The sequence below is a fragment of the Corticium candelabrum genome, chromosome 6 (genome assembly GCF_963422355.1).
Source record: "Corticium candelabrum chromosome 6, ooCorCand1.1, whole genome shotgun sequence".
NCBI lineage: Eukaryota > Metazoa > Porifera > Homoscleromorpha > Homosclerophorida > Plakinidae > Corticium > Corticium candelabrum.
The window spans coordinates 4,125,971-4,141,737 of NC_085090.1; the positions used below are offsets into that span (position 1 = coordinate 4,125,971).

Genomic DNA, 15,767 nt, shown 5'->3' on the forward strand with positions numbered 1-15,767 from the left:
GCGCTATCTATACGCTGCCTAGTGTCTGCCCTAAATACCCGACATGTAGCTGCAAAAAACCCACCGTCATGTCTACATGATGCACTCCGAAATGTTTTAATAATTATATCAGCAACTGTATAATGGTATTTATTTATGAAATCGACCCACTTGGTGGCCACGATCCACCCAAGGTCTACTGTAACATGGAGAGGGACGGTGGAGGATGAATTGTAATACAAAGAATAAAGGACCGATCAGAAAGTATTAATGACGAATCCGCGAGCAAAGACTGCGGCCGAGGGAGTGACTAACACGAACATTGGAATGCATTGGAGATCGCTACCAAACGAAAACTTGCGCTATTCCAAACAACGTCGTAAATTCCCTATTTTATAGAGCATACGCATAATGCGGTGTTATAGATATATTTCTATGTATCCGTGATTACGTGTCAAGTCAAAGTTTGAGTCATGCGCCTTAAGTTCCGGGGACGATTAAAACTACCCGTACATCACGAAAGAGTAGTATATATAATCACCATAGCCTTGCAAAGTGAGTTTGGCAGAAAGGGGTGTTTTAACTGAGCAGCTGCTTACAAGAGACAACCGTGCGCATGCTCAATTGTGCGCCAAACGCTGGCGCTGACGAACATATACATAAACAATAGGATGATAAACAACGGCCGTTGTTGGGTCTTCGCAGACACGGACGATAATTACGAGTTATGGTCAGGATTAATTTACTCAAGACATAATTGCTTCATTACAGGGTATAAATAATATAAAATACCAATTACTCGATCCTATCTAGAGTTCTCACGGCTTTCTGCGCCTTCTTCTATGTCTCTGCGCTGTTTCGTAACTTGCGTCTCTCAACTCTCTTATAGACTTGACTCTACGTCGTTTAGCTCTCTACCCAATTCGTCAAGTGCCGGTCTTTACTCAAAACGCACGTTTACAGTCAAATCATTTGGATCTGTTATTAGTTACCCAATCACAAGGCTCCAATAGACCTTCCCTCTCAAGTGGTTTGTGACATTTGACTCCAAAAATTAGAGGATATTCCATCAAGCTTTATCTAAATATATCCTTCTGAGCAAGTTCAATTCAGTTGAGCCTTATTTCCAATATCACAAATATTTGGGCGTAACTGAACAAAGAAACCAACATCGATACAACCATATGCTTCTGGAAGACGTAGAAATATGAATTGGTATGCATCAATTGACTAGAGAAAAAGCTATCTAAACAATAAGAATGTTTATCGCTAAAGTAAATAGGCATCGTAGATCTTATAAATGACCAGTGAGACTATATTTAGTGCACATATTTTTGTCACTAAAAAATTTGAAAAGTTTAAAAAACGGTTAGCTACGATAGGGTGCAATTTCCAATCTTATCTAGACATTCCTGGAGTTTTAGTGCACCATGCAAACCATTCCCATCAATTTTGAAAAGATCACAATCTAATACAGCAATACACAGTCAGAAAAGTACAAATATCAAATCAGTCACTAGCATTTGCATTCAGCTCTCTAATGTCTTGTCTTAAACACTCGGCTAGAAAAAAATAGATAAAACAGTGGTCGTTCAATGAAGGATAATTGTATAACATGTTTCTCACCGTCCCTGATCTTGCAGTGACCAACTGGAAAAATCGTCTTTCGTATCTCAAAACATTTCTCTACATGTATACTGGCTTGGCATACTTCTTTCATGGCAAGGAATAATTTAGCAAGGTAAAAGTGACCTATTCACACATACAATCACATCGACACAAACGAACGACGAAAAGAGATCAACGCACAATCTGCTGTGTAATGACTAGTAGGTAGTTCTTTTTGCAAATGGGAGAAGGCAGTTTGCAAGTGAGTCATAGACTCTTCAAGTCTTGCGGTCTTGATTTCATACGAACCTAAGCGCATCGTACCTACACACATTCACATTGCAACAAGACGTTGGAACATAGAATACAAAGCTTTAGAATATATCATCTTACGAATAGCAATAAATGTATGATTGGGAAAGAGACGCTTTTTTTCCATTTCTATAGATTCCAAACACAGCTTTGTGGCTTCTGTCCAACAACCTTGCTCGTCATGGTCGAGAGACAAGTAATACAAATCTAGATTATCAATTCGATTAGCTACAATACAACCGAACTCAAATAGTAAGCAAAATGTAAACTAACTTATAGCGACGTTTTCGTCTCGATCAGGCGAATGATCTTGTCTTAGATGCAATTGTCGAGCTTTCTTATGCCACGATATGGCTTCATCGTAGTTTCCTTGTGCTCGATTACAGCTTCCCACAGCATTCATATCTGTAACATCGCCAGATGCAGGCAGCGGTTTGTTACAAATCATGTCACAAAAGACTTGTCGTCGAACACAACATTTAATGATGGTGAGACAATAATTATTATGCAAGTAATGCATTTTTAGTTCATTAAGTGTACCATCTATAAAATCATGAATTAGATTATATACAAGAGTAAAAAAGTTATGCTCACACATACGGACTTGTGTCGATCTCAAGTATTTTGTTAGCTGCAGTTATGGCACGTAATATAATGCTGTACACTAGCTAACAAGACAATAAATATAGATGGCTATTCGGCTGTTTCTATAGTGCTGTGTAACAATTGTCAATGCGCTCAGATCAAATTACGAAACTACTGCAAGGTATATATGCCTAATTGAATGTTTATTGACGAATATATGGCAGCATGGTTGGCTTTCAAATATCAATGCACATATTCGGTGCTCACTGTGATCTGAATACGCTTACTTTCTCAGAAAATGCCGTGAAAGCATAGGCGTAACATACGTAATCGAACCGCATGCATTTTGTGCCACATGCATACTAGACTACAGACACTGACTAAAGCAATCTGTTACTGTGACGTCCAATTCAGCCTATAGAAAGACACATACGTTAGGAGTGTTGTCAGTGAGAATAAGAACGACAAAACTGCGGCAGTTACGCAGTGTCTGAATTGGTGCAGGTGATTTCATTGCGGTAAAATGCGCATATACGCTAATGTATGCGTATTAGTTATATAGAAGTAATCATTACAAATATCAACTATCGAAAGCTTAATTCAGCAGTTTGTAATACACAAGAAAATAGAAAGCATTTTAAGATATACAAATAGATAACGAACAATCATACATGATTCGCAAGCATTTTCACCATCTAGAGTATAGCCACATTGCCTAACACATCGAGTCGTGTCTTTATGTATGTTATTTAACACACCTAGCCCGAAAACGTAACTTACAATAGTATAGCAAGAGATTGTTGTACTTACAATGCGGCAAAGTAGGATGTGACGGCTGCAACGATGCGGTTGCTATGTCATACGCTTTGCTTGCATGTTGCAATGCTTCCTCTTTTCTGTCCAGAAGTTCATACGTTATTGAAAGAAAACGCAAAGCTGAATATATTCAATACCATAAAAAATACGCATTTCTACCATTAATTTCTTATTATTATATACCAGATGCCACGAAGGGATGAGAAGGTGAGTAGCACGATTGTGTGATAGCAACGCCCTCCTCCAGTAACTTTGCACTCTCCTCAAGTTCTCCGCATTCACTGTAGCAACTACCAAGATAGTTAAGAGCTGAAATGTACAACATGAGGATATTAACTTTAGACTTTACCTGCGCGTTTGCTACATAGAAATATACATCAACGAATGTCCTCAAAAATTTGGCAAAATTTCTTACAAAACACGTTCGATTTTACATTATATTACAATAACCTGTCTTTCAAATCTATTTCTTTGTTTCAAGGTCTCAAACACATTTCGGAAAGTATTTTTCTCATGTCTGCTATAAAATATACGGATTTATTGAAAAACGAGAAAGTGACTTGCCGCTAATGTCGAACCTGTTACGGGATTTTGATGCATGTCAATCAACAATGAAGTTTATCTAGTCAACCGGAAGACTTTCGCGTAAATATTTATGATTGCTAACAATTATGTAAGTACTATTGCTTTTCAATGTTCGCTACCTCTACCTGATTACTTCATGGTGCATAAACCTGTATGTTAATCTCGCTCTGACAACATTGCCTCTGCTATTCAAATTTGTCCTCTCTGTTTGTAAAGATCTATAGTTTGATAAACATTGTATGCAACACGTTCTTGTAAGTACGATTTATGACTAATCTGATGCTTTCAGAGCCCATGTTCCTATATATGTAGAGAAATCTTTTAGAATTAGTATAAGTTGTTTTGACATACAAATCTAACCAGACGAGTACGACAGATAATAAACAGAGAGCGATACCACGTAGATTTATTTGTTACCTTGGTAAATCCACATTATTGGCAATGCCCAACATCTATGCGTTATTCAAAATGATTTAGGCATACGACAATTGACGTCCAAGTTGACATATCTTTTAGCAAATACAAATTATCAGATACAATAGAACGCCTACCCTATATTTGCAGTAAAATTGGAAGAGAGCATGAGCTGTAATTATTCGTTTAGTGTATTTATGCTGTTGAAAATACAATAGAATGAAATACGTATAAAACGTATAAAATACGCAATACTAACTTTCTGAAAGGATGCCGTCTCGCGTAGGCGAAGAAGGTAGGTTTTTCAGCAATTGGTGAGATTTATCATACCACACGATGGCTTTGTTGTAGTCTCCTCGACCTCCAAAACAACAACCGATCCCGTTCATATCTGTAAGACATCACGTTGTTAGCTATATGCTAAAAGATTTTAACAAAATACGATACACTCTTGCTATATCGCCATAATTGTAAAAAAATATTGAAATTTTTAAATCTATTTAAAACATTGAGTAAATAAAACGTTCAAAGAATTTATATAATCTGTCACAGGGATGTCTTCATGTTCTATTCTACAATGACCTTTATATCATCAGTTGGACATGATGGGCATTAAATTAACAAATTAGAAATTTAGCTTTCACAAATAATGTCCCTCCCTGCTGAACGACCAGAATATCGGTATAAAGTTGGAAACCTAACGAGACAGCTGAAGATGACACGAATAGATTTAGCAGCAGGCATCGTCAAATAACTTCTGTGAGTAATCGCGTTCTACATATCATTATGATATAAAGAAAGTCTGGGCTAGTGTACTTACACGACGCCAAATCACAATTTGATGATGATAATGATACTCTTGCAATATCAAACGCTTCTCTTGCCAATTTCAAAGCTTCATCTTTTCTGTCAAGAAAATCGCACGTAATGGAAAGATGATGTTTAGCTAGACAAACATGATAATATCAATAAATATGTATTTATAATTATGATTATGACTCAGTATATCTTACCAAGTGCCACGGAGAGATGAGAACATGAGTAGCATGATTGGCTGTTTGTGACTGCCTTATCCAATAAACTCAAACTTTTCTCAAGTTTTCCGCTCTCTCTGTAGCAGATACCAAGATTCATGCGAGCTAACATAGAAAACGTTGACTTTATAATTCCCATTTTTCAAATATTCCAACATGTACGATACAAATATTAAAAATCGCTGCATATTTTTATGTACGTACTCTTAGACACTTCCACCAGATTCGCGTCACCGAATGGCGTTTGCACATCGAGCGACAGCTCGTATGCCTCTATGGCCTTGTCGTACTTCCTCCCTTCTACAAATGTGCGACCAAGGTTATGTAGCACTAGAAAAACAACCATAATAGTTAGTTTCATGTAAAGTAATATCAGGTACACTCTTTCATTTAAGGACTATAGCCTTTATCGTGTGTGCCTTTTCTGTTATCGTTTCTTTATGTTGATCAATGTTGCTCATTGATTTATAATATGCAATCTTAAGCGTACCCTTTTGTTGTCATCAAATAAAAATATTATAATTCTTAAAGTATTTGTGACAAGAATATTTTATTCAATTTTCAAACAATTTTGCTTCCTTGTTTTCAGATAAGGAAATCTATGTTGGTTGTCTTCAAGGCCAAATTACAAAACTGTCAAATTGCCGAACGTAAATAGGACTACTAATTTCATAGAAAGTTTTTGCCAAATAACAGTTATAATGTGTCAATTTTAGGTATATTGGTCTTTAGTGTAATAAATAATCTGAATATATTGAAACACTTCGCTATTTTCTACACCTCCGTGTATCAGCCTAATGTATAATTGAAATGTTGATTTCGTCTGCTTTCAGCCAAGTCATAAAGACTTATCTCAGAAATTCCCGCAATGGCGCAAATTGATAATATAGCGATAATAGGCTTTTATAAGTCACCAAAGCAGAAATGAGTGGGTTCATTTTGCCAAATATGAGGCAATATCTTCCATACTCAAGATACGATATAACTAAGTCGTTGGCATAGATGTTCTTTGAACAATGAAATTGGACCCCACCGACTGATGAACTTGCTGAAACCGTATTACATTATGACCATCTACAAACTTTGCTAGAACGTCATTCCATTCGACAGGCTAATTCACTCGCACTAGCCTGAAATCGGTTAGGACATTTGCCCTTCAATCCGGCTCACTCAAACACCTACATAAAAAGATAATCATAAATATTTATTAGAAGAATTATCATAAAATAATACTTGCCCAAAAACGACAATAGATATTGAGAACGAAGAATAACACCGCTTACTCAAAAATATATATAATGTGCATCAATATATGTAGCAGATAAATAGTGATGTACACTAGATGTACAAAGCATCTTCGACTTTGAAATTTAAGGATGTAACTCTAAATTAAAATTGACAGCGTACATCCGAAAGACAATATTGTAGTTTAGAGAGTCTGAAGCAAACTGTGGATCGAATCCAGTATCCCACACCGTCTCATCAACTCTACGTAACTGTGGATGCCGAATTATTCCTCCACCGTCCGTAAACAGGATAGAAGCCGATACTGCCGCAACTAAGAATCTGTCTCAACTCCTAGTGCCAACACAACGGCAAAAGTGGTTAACAGTACGCTAATGAGAGGGCCCTCCCGTCGCACAAGTCGCTTCAGCGGCTTCCGCGGTCCCTCTCCCGCTAAAACTAAAATATAATTCAATTGGCTTATCCTAGAAGTTTCAGGAGAAGTTAGAACACTTCAAATGCAAACCAAGTTGGGAATATTGGAGTGGCGCCCCAATTGTTAAGTGTGACATTTTAATTACTAAGAACATGAAATAGAATTTATGAGCAGGAGCATACCACCGGCAATTTCTGCACGTGTTACAACACGGCGATGTTCTATACTCCATTCATACTGTTTCCAGAACAGCCTCTCCGCATCTTCCAAGTTCTTCATTTCCATGTAGCAACAACCTAAGCGGCTTAGAGCTAAAACAAGAATGTGATAAGTTATCATTGAAAGTAGCACATAACAATCAAGATATGTAACACAAATGGAAATTAAGTAGCTGTTAAACCTGCACGATTGTGAATTTAACGTATAAAAAGATGTATATTTATATTGCATCATCTAAACTAAAACAATAGCTTCTTAGTGTGACTTACAGAAATACAAGTTAATGTAATATTACTGTTTGTCTAGTTGCGTTGTTGACCTTACAACGAGAGGCAAATTGTTAAAAATGTGTTCCGTCATTTCTAGAATACAAAATTTGTATTCCATTACTATTCTACACAATGTCACGTGTCACTTTCAGAAAGGCGCTGACTTAACACAGCAACCAGAAGAGGCGACGATACAAATGTCCAGACAATACTCGTGATAGAACTCAACACACAACTACTATACGAAAATACTCCAGATTATAGTTGAACTATATACATAACCGATAACCAACGTCCAATCAAACTCATTCAGTCAAATGCAACCTATAAACCCTCCTCCTTCACAATATTTAGAAAACAACTGTCGCAAAATGACCGCTGATCGCGAATATATACTTTCTATTTATGACAATATGCCTAATACACTGCAATTGACTTTCAATACTATTTATCTCTTCAAATTGTGGTCTGAATTATGATAACTTATAGGTAGTCTCTTTCTGTCAACCGTTTGTCACAAAGCAAAAGTTTTCGTGAATATTGTCAGGTTGCCGTGGACAACCGAGATATGACGTAGACACAAAGAAGGATCCACAGTTGCAAAGCGATTACAATAAGCAAACGAAACCGTCCATTTTGTTAACCCCGCTGAAACGCAAGAGACGCATAGTAATCTGATTCAGTACGGGGTTACAAAAGAACAACAATATTCGTCCGCGAGTCGATTATTTGAAAAAGAACTCTCACCAAAATCAACAATTTCTCAGATGAAAGCTATCACTTCATGACACAACCCTTAGCAACCATTTACTTCAGAATTCTACCATAACGGAGACATAAAGCATTGAAATGTCCTGTGTTGACGTGCTTAGTACCTGTATGTTTCTTTCAGACAGAATCATTGCTGGTTGGCAAGGAAGACAGATACCTGTGCACTTTTCAAGGCAAGGATTGTGAGACATATCGTAGCAAGCTGTGATTTATTGATTAAAGCAAACTTGGAACCCAAAGTTATCCTAATGTGTTTCTTTTCTATTATTTGTCTAGTACAGTTGTGAAAATTAGTTAGGGTAGTGCTGGGTTCCTTTGCTTGGTGGTACGCCTGTTTTGAACCGAAAATGAGTGTGATTTCTTAGTCGCTTAGTCTCTGCTTGGAAAGTTTGTCAGGTGGATGAGACGCTACCCATGCTGTGAGCCTGGGGCACTGGCAGTCTTAAAATTAGTCGGCACCCCACCTAGCACTGTTTTCATAGTCATGATCATGGCAGAGAGTGCAGGTTCTTCATTTGAGCATACATTGCCATACTTATATGTACGAACCTGAGAGAGACGCAGACAAACTTGAAACTCTGAGTGGAGAAGATGATAGTGCATTAGAGGCCAAACATCTAGAGGAACCAAATCAGGTCCGTCTAGCCAACACCGACTGGTGTTCATTTGGACATTCCAATGCAATGAGTGCCGCCAAGGTATGCGTTTGTTGTCAAGAGATGGTCGCTTTGAGACACAAACTAGAGCAGGAGCAACAGACACTGGATTGTATCACTCAGAAATCAGCCTTCTACAGAGTTGACTTGGAGCGTGAAGTTCTTCGTACAGCTTTAGCGGCAAACATTGATAGGTTGAGAGAACCTTTGGTGGAACCTTTGCCGAATTCGTATGATGAGTTTTATGAACAAGGCTGCACATTTGCTGACTGCATTTGGTTTTTGCAGGGTAATGCGCTTTGTTGCTTACCGCCAATTTACATGCTATGTGCAAGATCGTTTAGGTCGAGGTCATACCAGCATGTGTGGTTTCCTCGATTCGAGGAACATTTACAGAGCCCTCAGGCGTGTACACTGGCTATGAAGAAGCTGATTGTTCATTGCCATTTTGAGTTTTGCATGCAATGTATGTTCACCTAGAGATTGCAGTGATGGTTTTTAGTTCTTCTATAAATTTTATTACTGCCTATAGGTGATTGCACGTGCCTCTTTACAGGATGCTTTGACAATGCAGCGATTGGAATAATTAGGTGAATGACTCGTAGTATACTAGACAACTAAGTTTGACCTGTCATTCTTGTCTATACTGCTTGACTACTTGACTCTTATCTGATTTTTCTGCTCTTGCAATATTATCATTAAGCTCCACATCTGCTTTGCTTGACTTTCTTCCTTTGAGTGGTTCGTTTTCTGATTTTCTAAGGCTTACTTCATCTTGCATCAAATCATGGATATATCCATATTGTTTTTTCTCATATATTGGTTTAGCAAACCATTCTTTCTTAGATTTGGGATGCACCAGTCTGAATCATTGCTCTCTATCCATATTAGTAGCCGACATTCTTTGGAGGTTCATGTTTTGGTGCAGTGCTGAGAGTTGCAGTCTTGCTGCCATGCCCTTGTAACTGAAATGTTCTCGTTTTGGCAGTATTTTGTCAACGTTGCATGATAGGCTTCTAGGTTCCCTGTATGGCAAAACAGGGTTAGGTGGCTGATGTCATTCAGCAGTTTCTTATCTAGCACAACTCACTTCAATGCCTTATGTGCTTGTGACCCTCCTTTAACCATTGTTTCTTTTGTTTTTCTGTAGCACTAAGAACAGGATGTGCACATTGATGGAATTTGTAGTTTCCTGTCAAAGTATGGAATTTTGCAGTGTGATATATGATGAATGTCCGCTTCTGACGCAACAAGTTTGCATCATTGTTGCATGTGGCTGCACCCCACCCTAGATGGTTTGTAAATGACAGAATCCAATAAAATAGAAAAATAAATAATTTTTTGCAGCCATTTTTGCCAACTTTTTTGCAATGTTTTTTTGCCATTTGCCACACATCATACTGATGTTAGATGTTAGGATGCTTTGTTTTCATAAAGTGTTTTATTTGTGGATGTCTGTCAGTAGCCAAGATGTTGATGTGGAGTCCATAGCCACTCATTTTTGCGAGCATCTTTGGAGACTAGTCTTTTCCATTACATGTGAACTTGGAACTTCAGAGGATTAGACAAGTTGGAAATCAAAAAACTCCTGCTTTCTCTTTCATGACTGTGCATGAGCCATACTTGGCAGAAAATGGAGGCTATGACAACGTCCGTCGCCAGACGCTCTCAGATTTTTCTTCCATCACTGCAAACACTGTTTCTTGATAAATTCTCCAAGCCTCAGCAACAACAGGGAATAAATAGGCATCTTTAATTCGATAAAACTCAGAACGTGATAAAATTTTTAATTTGTTGAGTTAAAAAAGATGAGAAAATTTTTTTATTTACTGCCAGAAAATAAAAAATAATATTGACGCTGACATAAGAAGATTGCCAGAAGCCATGCCTCTTATGCTTGGTTGTGAAACCCATTTCAAAGTGTGGTCTGCGCAACACTCAGTAATGACTGAAAGGCAGCTGCCAACAACAAACTTGTGTGTGTTCAAATTTGCCTTGCCACATGTAGGACAACGTCGAATTAGCTGATCTAGGCAGCTTTCGAAAATATTAAACTTTCTTTCATGCGTGATCGAGTGGTTGCTACTTCTTGATCAGTCCAGTGAGTCAGCAGTGGAGTCTTCATTTGTTACTTCCTCAAGCGATGGATGATGTTCAGACATAAGAGAGATGTCTTGGCTTACAGAAATGTCTTCAAATTAAGACATGGTAGCTGCAGCAACAGCAGCAGCACCAATGGAAGTCGACTCTCTTAAGCAGTAATTGAGTTCACCTACTGACTCGTACATGTCATCATAGCCATATTGTTTCCAAGCATCTGCAGTTTGAAGAACAGCTTGGATGGCAATGTAGAATGTGGTAGAAAGTGATGAGCATATAAATGTATAACTGGTCTTTGATGGAACTTCTATGTGGGAATGATGGTTGTCATGTTCAAAAAAGCTGGTGTTTGTGCTACAATTCCCTATAGAATCAGTTGGTTTGGTTTGTTGTTGATCTGTCATGGTCTGTTTAGAAGTCTGACATATCAGGAATGTTGTTAATAGGATAATTGGTACTTGAGCAGTAACAGTTGTTTACCTCTAATTTTGTCTCAGCTCTCTGGTAGCATTTTGTTGAGTGTCTCTTGCTTAGATTCAGAGGCAAAGCATATCGCCTTAGCTTCCTAAAAGTGCCTTTCAAGTGTGAAGACAAAGAATCACGCGATAAATGGTCTGATCATACGCGAGAAGAGTTCTTGATATCAGTCTCATCTAGGCCAAGTCTACGTTGCCATTTCCTTGAAGATTCCTGTTTTCAACAGGAAATCTGTAAAAAGGGAAAACCTACCGCTTGGTTTATCTGCAAACTATGCACTTCAACACCATAACAACTGCCAACTCAACTACTAGCAGATCTTTGTTTATGTTTTATACACCCGCACATGCCAGCTAGTAAAATTGTCGTTACAAACAGTAGTGGGAGTGAGTATGATTGCTGTACATCGCTGAATAAAGGAGATCTAACTATGATCTAGATAAAGCATTGCTGTTAGGTTAGTAGGGTAGGGTACAGTACCACGCATGTGGCGATTGTGTTTGTATAACAGGGAGCCTCAAAAGGAGCCCCTCTTAAGTTAGTTCGTAGATCATGTCTCGCTGCATTTTGGGTGCTTTAGGAGCACTTGGCACAGCTAAGCCTAAAGAATTTACTTGCAAACGAGGACACAAAGTACCGAATACGCGTATTACGGGGAATCATCTGAACAACTTGTGGCTCATTCTCTGCTTCTGTGGATGGCTGGACCGTAAGCTTCATGCAGGGAGATGTTGGGCGTTGTATCTTTCTTTCAGCAAGTTTTAGTATTTGGTGAGAGTTCTCCTTTAAGTAATCTAATGCATCCATATACCCAGTAGTTCAAAACCAGTAAACGAGATTACGAAACCGTACGTGGAAAATAATGCAGCTGTCAGAGCTAGGCGTGAGTGACTCCCAGTAGTGATGACTTCCCAGTCACTGGGGCCTACCTGGCAGTGAACAGTTCACAAGTGTGTGAGTGTGAACAATTCACTTTCACCACTCCTAGGCACTAGTGGCTGGCAAGACAGTATATCTTAAGCACCAATGAATGCAGCTAGGCACGACTGCCTCCCATGCATTTGAATCTGATTGTGCAAGTAGTCTCTACACACAAGAAGTGTTTCAAGTATTCATTACTTTTGCAAAGACCATCAGAAGACCTTCCATGTCGAACTCGTCCATGATATCAAACAGCATCATTCAAACTGTTGTGCAATTGGGATTGACAGTATAAGAACACAGAGGAGTGTGAACAGAATGTGACTTCGACAACTGCTCGACGTGCACGTAGCTAGAAATCTCAATTTCCAGATATTTTATAGCCGTACAGCAATACGCGAAAGGGAGTCCCTCTGGCCTGGGGAAGCTAATTATGACCTAGGTAAGGGTGGCTAGCGAGTCACTCATGCTGGAGCGCCACCGACGAATCAGACACCGGGTCTCAAACCGTGCATCATTATTTCATTGTAGAACACAACAGGATAGTCAATAGCTGTAGTGATCTCTCATTTTGAGTCTGGCAATTTAACACCATTTTAGAGCGTAAATAATAAACTGTTCATATGTTATGCATGCACACTGAGAGGTATGCCAAAAGTCCGAGATTAATCAAGAAATGATAGACAGCAGAGACCAGACGTTTCCATAATCCGTACCAATAGTTCGGCCACTCGAGACTAAACAATTGTACTGTACCATTGAAGAATTATGGTAACGATTTCTTTCTAACTCCATTGTGCATGAACGCTCTCATCTCACGAATTCACGTTTCTCACAAAACTCAAAGCTTGAAAAGTGGTTAGGAAATACATAATCAACTTTTTACAGATCCACAATTGCACGTCCTTTCAGGAAACAGTTGTGATTTAAATGTCAGCAGACGCGCATGCAAGTGTCGGAGCAGGCGAAGCGCTGCTCCAAAATCACAGAAGACACGACAATCGAGAAGCTCACAAAGACTTCAAAGCCGTATTTTTGAAACAATCGTTAAATAAAGGAAAATGCTTCTACCAAGGATAGTTTATAGCAAAGAATCATAACCAGATAAGTCGGAAAAAAATGTGCAGAAAAAGAAACCATTTCTGACCAAATTGCGATATATTGCAAAATATATTTAAAAATTGACCAAACGGGTTTAGAGTCTCGAACTTGTCAAACATAGAGAAGAAAGAAGACTTAAGCAATGTTATTCAATTTGGCACTAATGATTCTTAGCCAAGATACAGAGGGGAGTAAACGAGCATAAGTTTTGACACCCCCAGTCATCCTAGATAGTGACTATGCGTCAATATGTATTTGTTATTACACGGGTAGCTGGTGTTTATGGCTTTTATTGACCCGAGGCTTCACGGGATTATCGAGGTGATAAGCCCTAAGGCCGAGGTGTCGATAATGCCATAAACACCACATACCCATGTAATATGTAATTTATTGTATGGCAGTGCATTTGAATCAACTTTCAACAACAAGGTCATGTGTAGCAGCAACGCCTGCACTCCCCTTCCACTCTTCAAATTGCAGCGTTACATTCTATATGGGCAACAAGATTTTTAAGAACTTGTTTGTGCATGTAACCTTTCTGACGTAATTGGTAGATGTAATAGCTGATATGTGACTGCCCTAAGTGTGTTGTGTTATGTTTGTTAGCTAATGGCTTGTGAAAGTTTGTATAAGGAAAAGATGCTAATAGACTAAATGACCTTTATGTATTGTATTCGAGCCTGATGTTTACTCTAAAATATACCCAGGGTATATTCTGTTGCTATGACAGTGGTTGGATTATCAGTATATTGTACCTGCACGCGACTTGTCCAAGCGCTATAACTGGCTCATATTGCGTACCCAACCACGCCCATATAATAAATACAGAATAAACGCAAACTGAAAAAAGTTGACGCAATATTATTATTAATAGCATGTACTAGTGTATAATACAAAGAAACGATTAAATAGTATGTGCAAGGGCACGTGTTGCTATTTAAATAAAAAATTGTTTTACGAGATGTGCACTTATTCTGATTTCCGTGTTTTAAAATCCCAAATTATAAACAAAAAAACTAAATCGACAATATTGTTATTAGTGTAATGTTTTCGCTTTCGATAATGACGTTGATCGTATACATACGAGACTCTACACATAGATGATAGATATTGTTACTATAATTGCTGTTACTAATTTATGTTTTGTGTCGTAAAATCATTAAAATATGCTGAAAAAGCTTTTGATAAAACCCATATTTACAAATGAAAATGCCAGAAAGTCTGGGTCACGACGCAAGACGCGCATCTGAACGGAGACGTGACGGCATCAAAACAGCAGGTTGCTGTATTGCGTTTCGCTGCTTATTTCACCATTCAAGCAGTCGCCCCCTCTCAGGAATATTACACAGAATAGGAATAATTTTGTCAATTGTAATAAATGAGTTCAATAATTACTTACACACTCTATATAAAAATATCGTCTTACCCAAACCATATCCGATGTTAAGTGAATTGACGTCGCTATACGGTTGCAACAGTTTTACGGCTTCTTCATGATATGGCTTCGATAAGTCAGGTCTACTCATTAGATCGTAAGCATCACCGACCGAAATCAGACCTGAAATATCAAATTGGAAAAACTAAACTGTAATTACGGGTAAAATTGCACTCACTCTGGCTCAATTCAATGGCATCGTTAAGAGTGCGAGAGCCGATTTGACGAAAAATTTTCAATCTCTCCTCTGATAAATGCTTGGCTGTTGTAATGTCGTAGAGATATGTTGCCAACCAACAAGAATATTTCAAGAGCTCTAGACATTCTTGCTTTATACATTTCATCTCCAAGATGTAATCAGAAACGCTGTAAACGTGTGGAGCCAATGCAATCAACTTGCTGTTGTTTAGGTTACGTCTCATGGCATCAGCAGACTTCGGTAACATGTCTTGGATACCCTTAGTCAAACAAACGACAGAAGTTAATAATTTGTTCCTTCTCTTTGTGTAGCTTAGAACAGACTGCTGAATGAGCGCATGAATGTCACACGTCTGTTCCTGGTCATTAAATGTGAGCAGAGAAAAATCTTGTGACAACAAATACAAAGAGTTTTCAAACTCATTTTCTTCAACAATTGACTCTTCATCACGCAATATAGCTGCACGAATAACATCAGTAGGAACAGCGCTCGTGTCCATCAAAGAAGCAAAACGAAGAATTTTGTCTGCAACTTGAGACCTGCTTGCGACTTCTGATAGATCGAGATCCCAATGCATTGGAGCTTCCTTGTCGACCCTTAGTCTGCCTTGCATTTTCTCCAGCTTC

General features: G+C 38.4%; 1 protein-coding gene across 1 annotated transcript; it reads right to left on the minus strand.

Annotated features, from left to right (window-relative positions):
- Positions 1 to 1,357: 1,357 nt before the first annotated feature.
- LOC134181592 (uncharacterized) lies at positions 1,358 to 5,385 on the minus strand. Its single transcript, XM_062648862.1, has 9 exons — positions 5,313 to 5,385; positions 5,120 to 5,245; positions 4,559 to 4,690; positions 3,295 to 3,609; positions 2,173 to 2,304; positions 1,981 to 2,106; positions 1,789 to 1,911; positions 1,606 to 1,731; positions 1,358 to 1,541 (listed from the first exon to the last, which is right to left on the minus strand). The coding sequence occupies exons 5-9, from the start codon at positions 2,300 to 2,302 to the stop codon at positions 1,489 to 1,491; spliced, it is 558 nt and encodes a 185-aa protein (XP_062504846.1). The 5' UTR covers positions 2,303 to 2,304; positions 3,295 to 3,609; positions 4,559 to 4,690; positions 5,120 to 5,245; positions 5,313 to 5,385; the 3' UTR covers positions 1,358 to 1,488.
- Between the last annotated feature and the right edge of the window lie 10,382 nt (positions 5,386 to 15,767).

Excerpts from the sequence above, each read along its gene's own strand:
- LOC134181592 (XM_062648862.1), bottom strand. The coding sequence starts at position 2,302 with ATGAATGCTGTGGGAAGCTGTAATCGAGCACAAGGAAACTACGATGAA. Across the intron at positions 1,912-1,980 it reads TCATACATTTATTGCTATTC|GTACGATGCGCTTAGGTTCG; the intron begins GTAAGATGATAT and ends GAATGTGTGTAG. Across the intron at positions 1,542-1,605 it reads TCACTGCAAGATCAGGGACG|CCGAGTGTTTAAGACAAGAC; the intron begins GTGAGAAACATG and ends ATTTTTTTCTAG.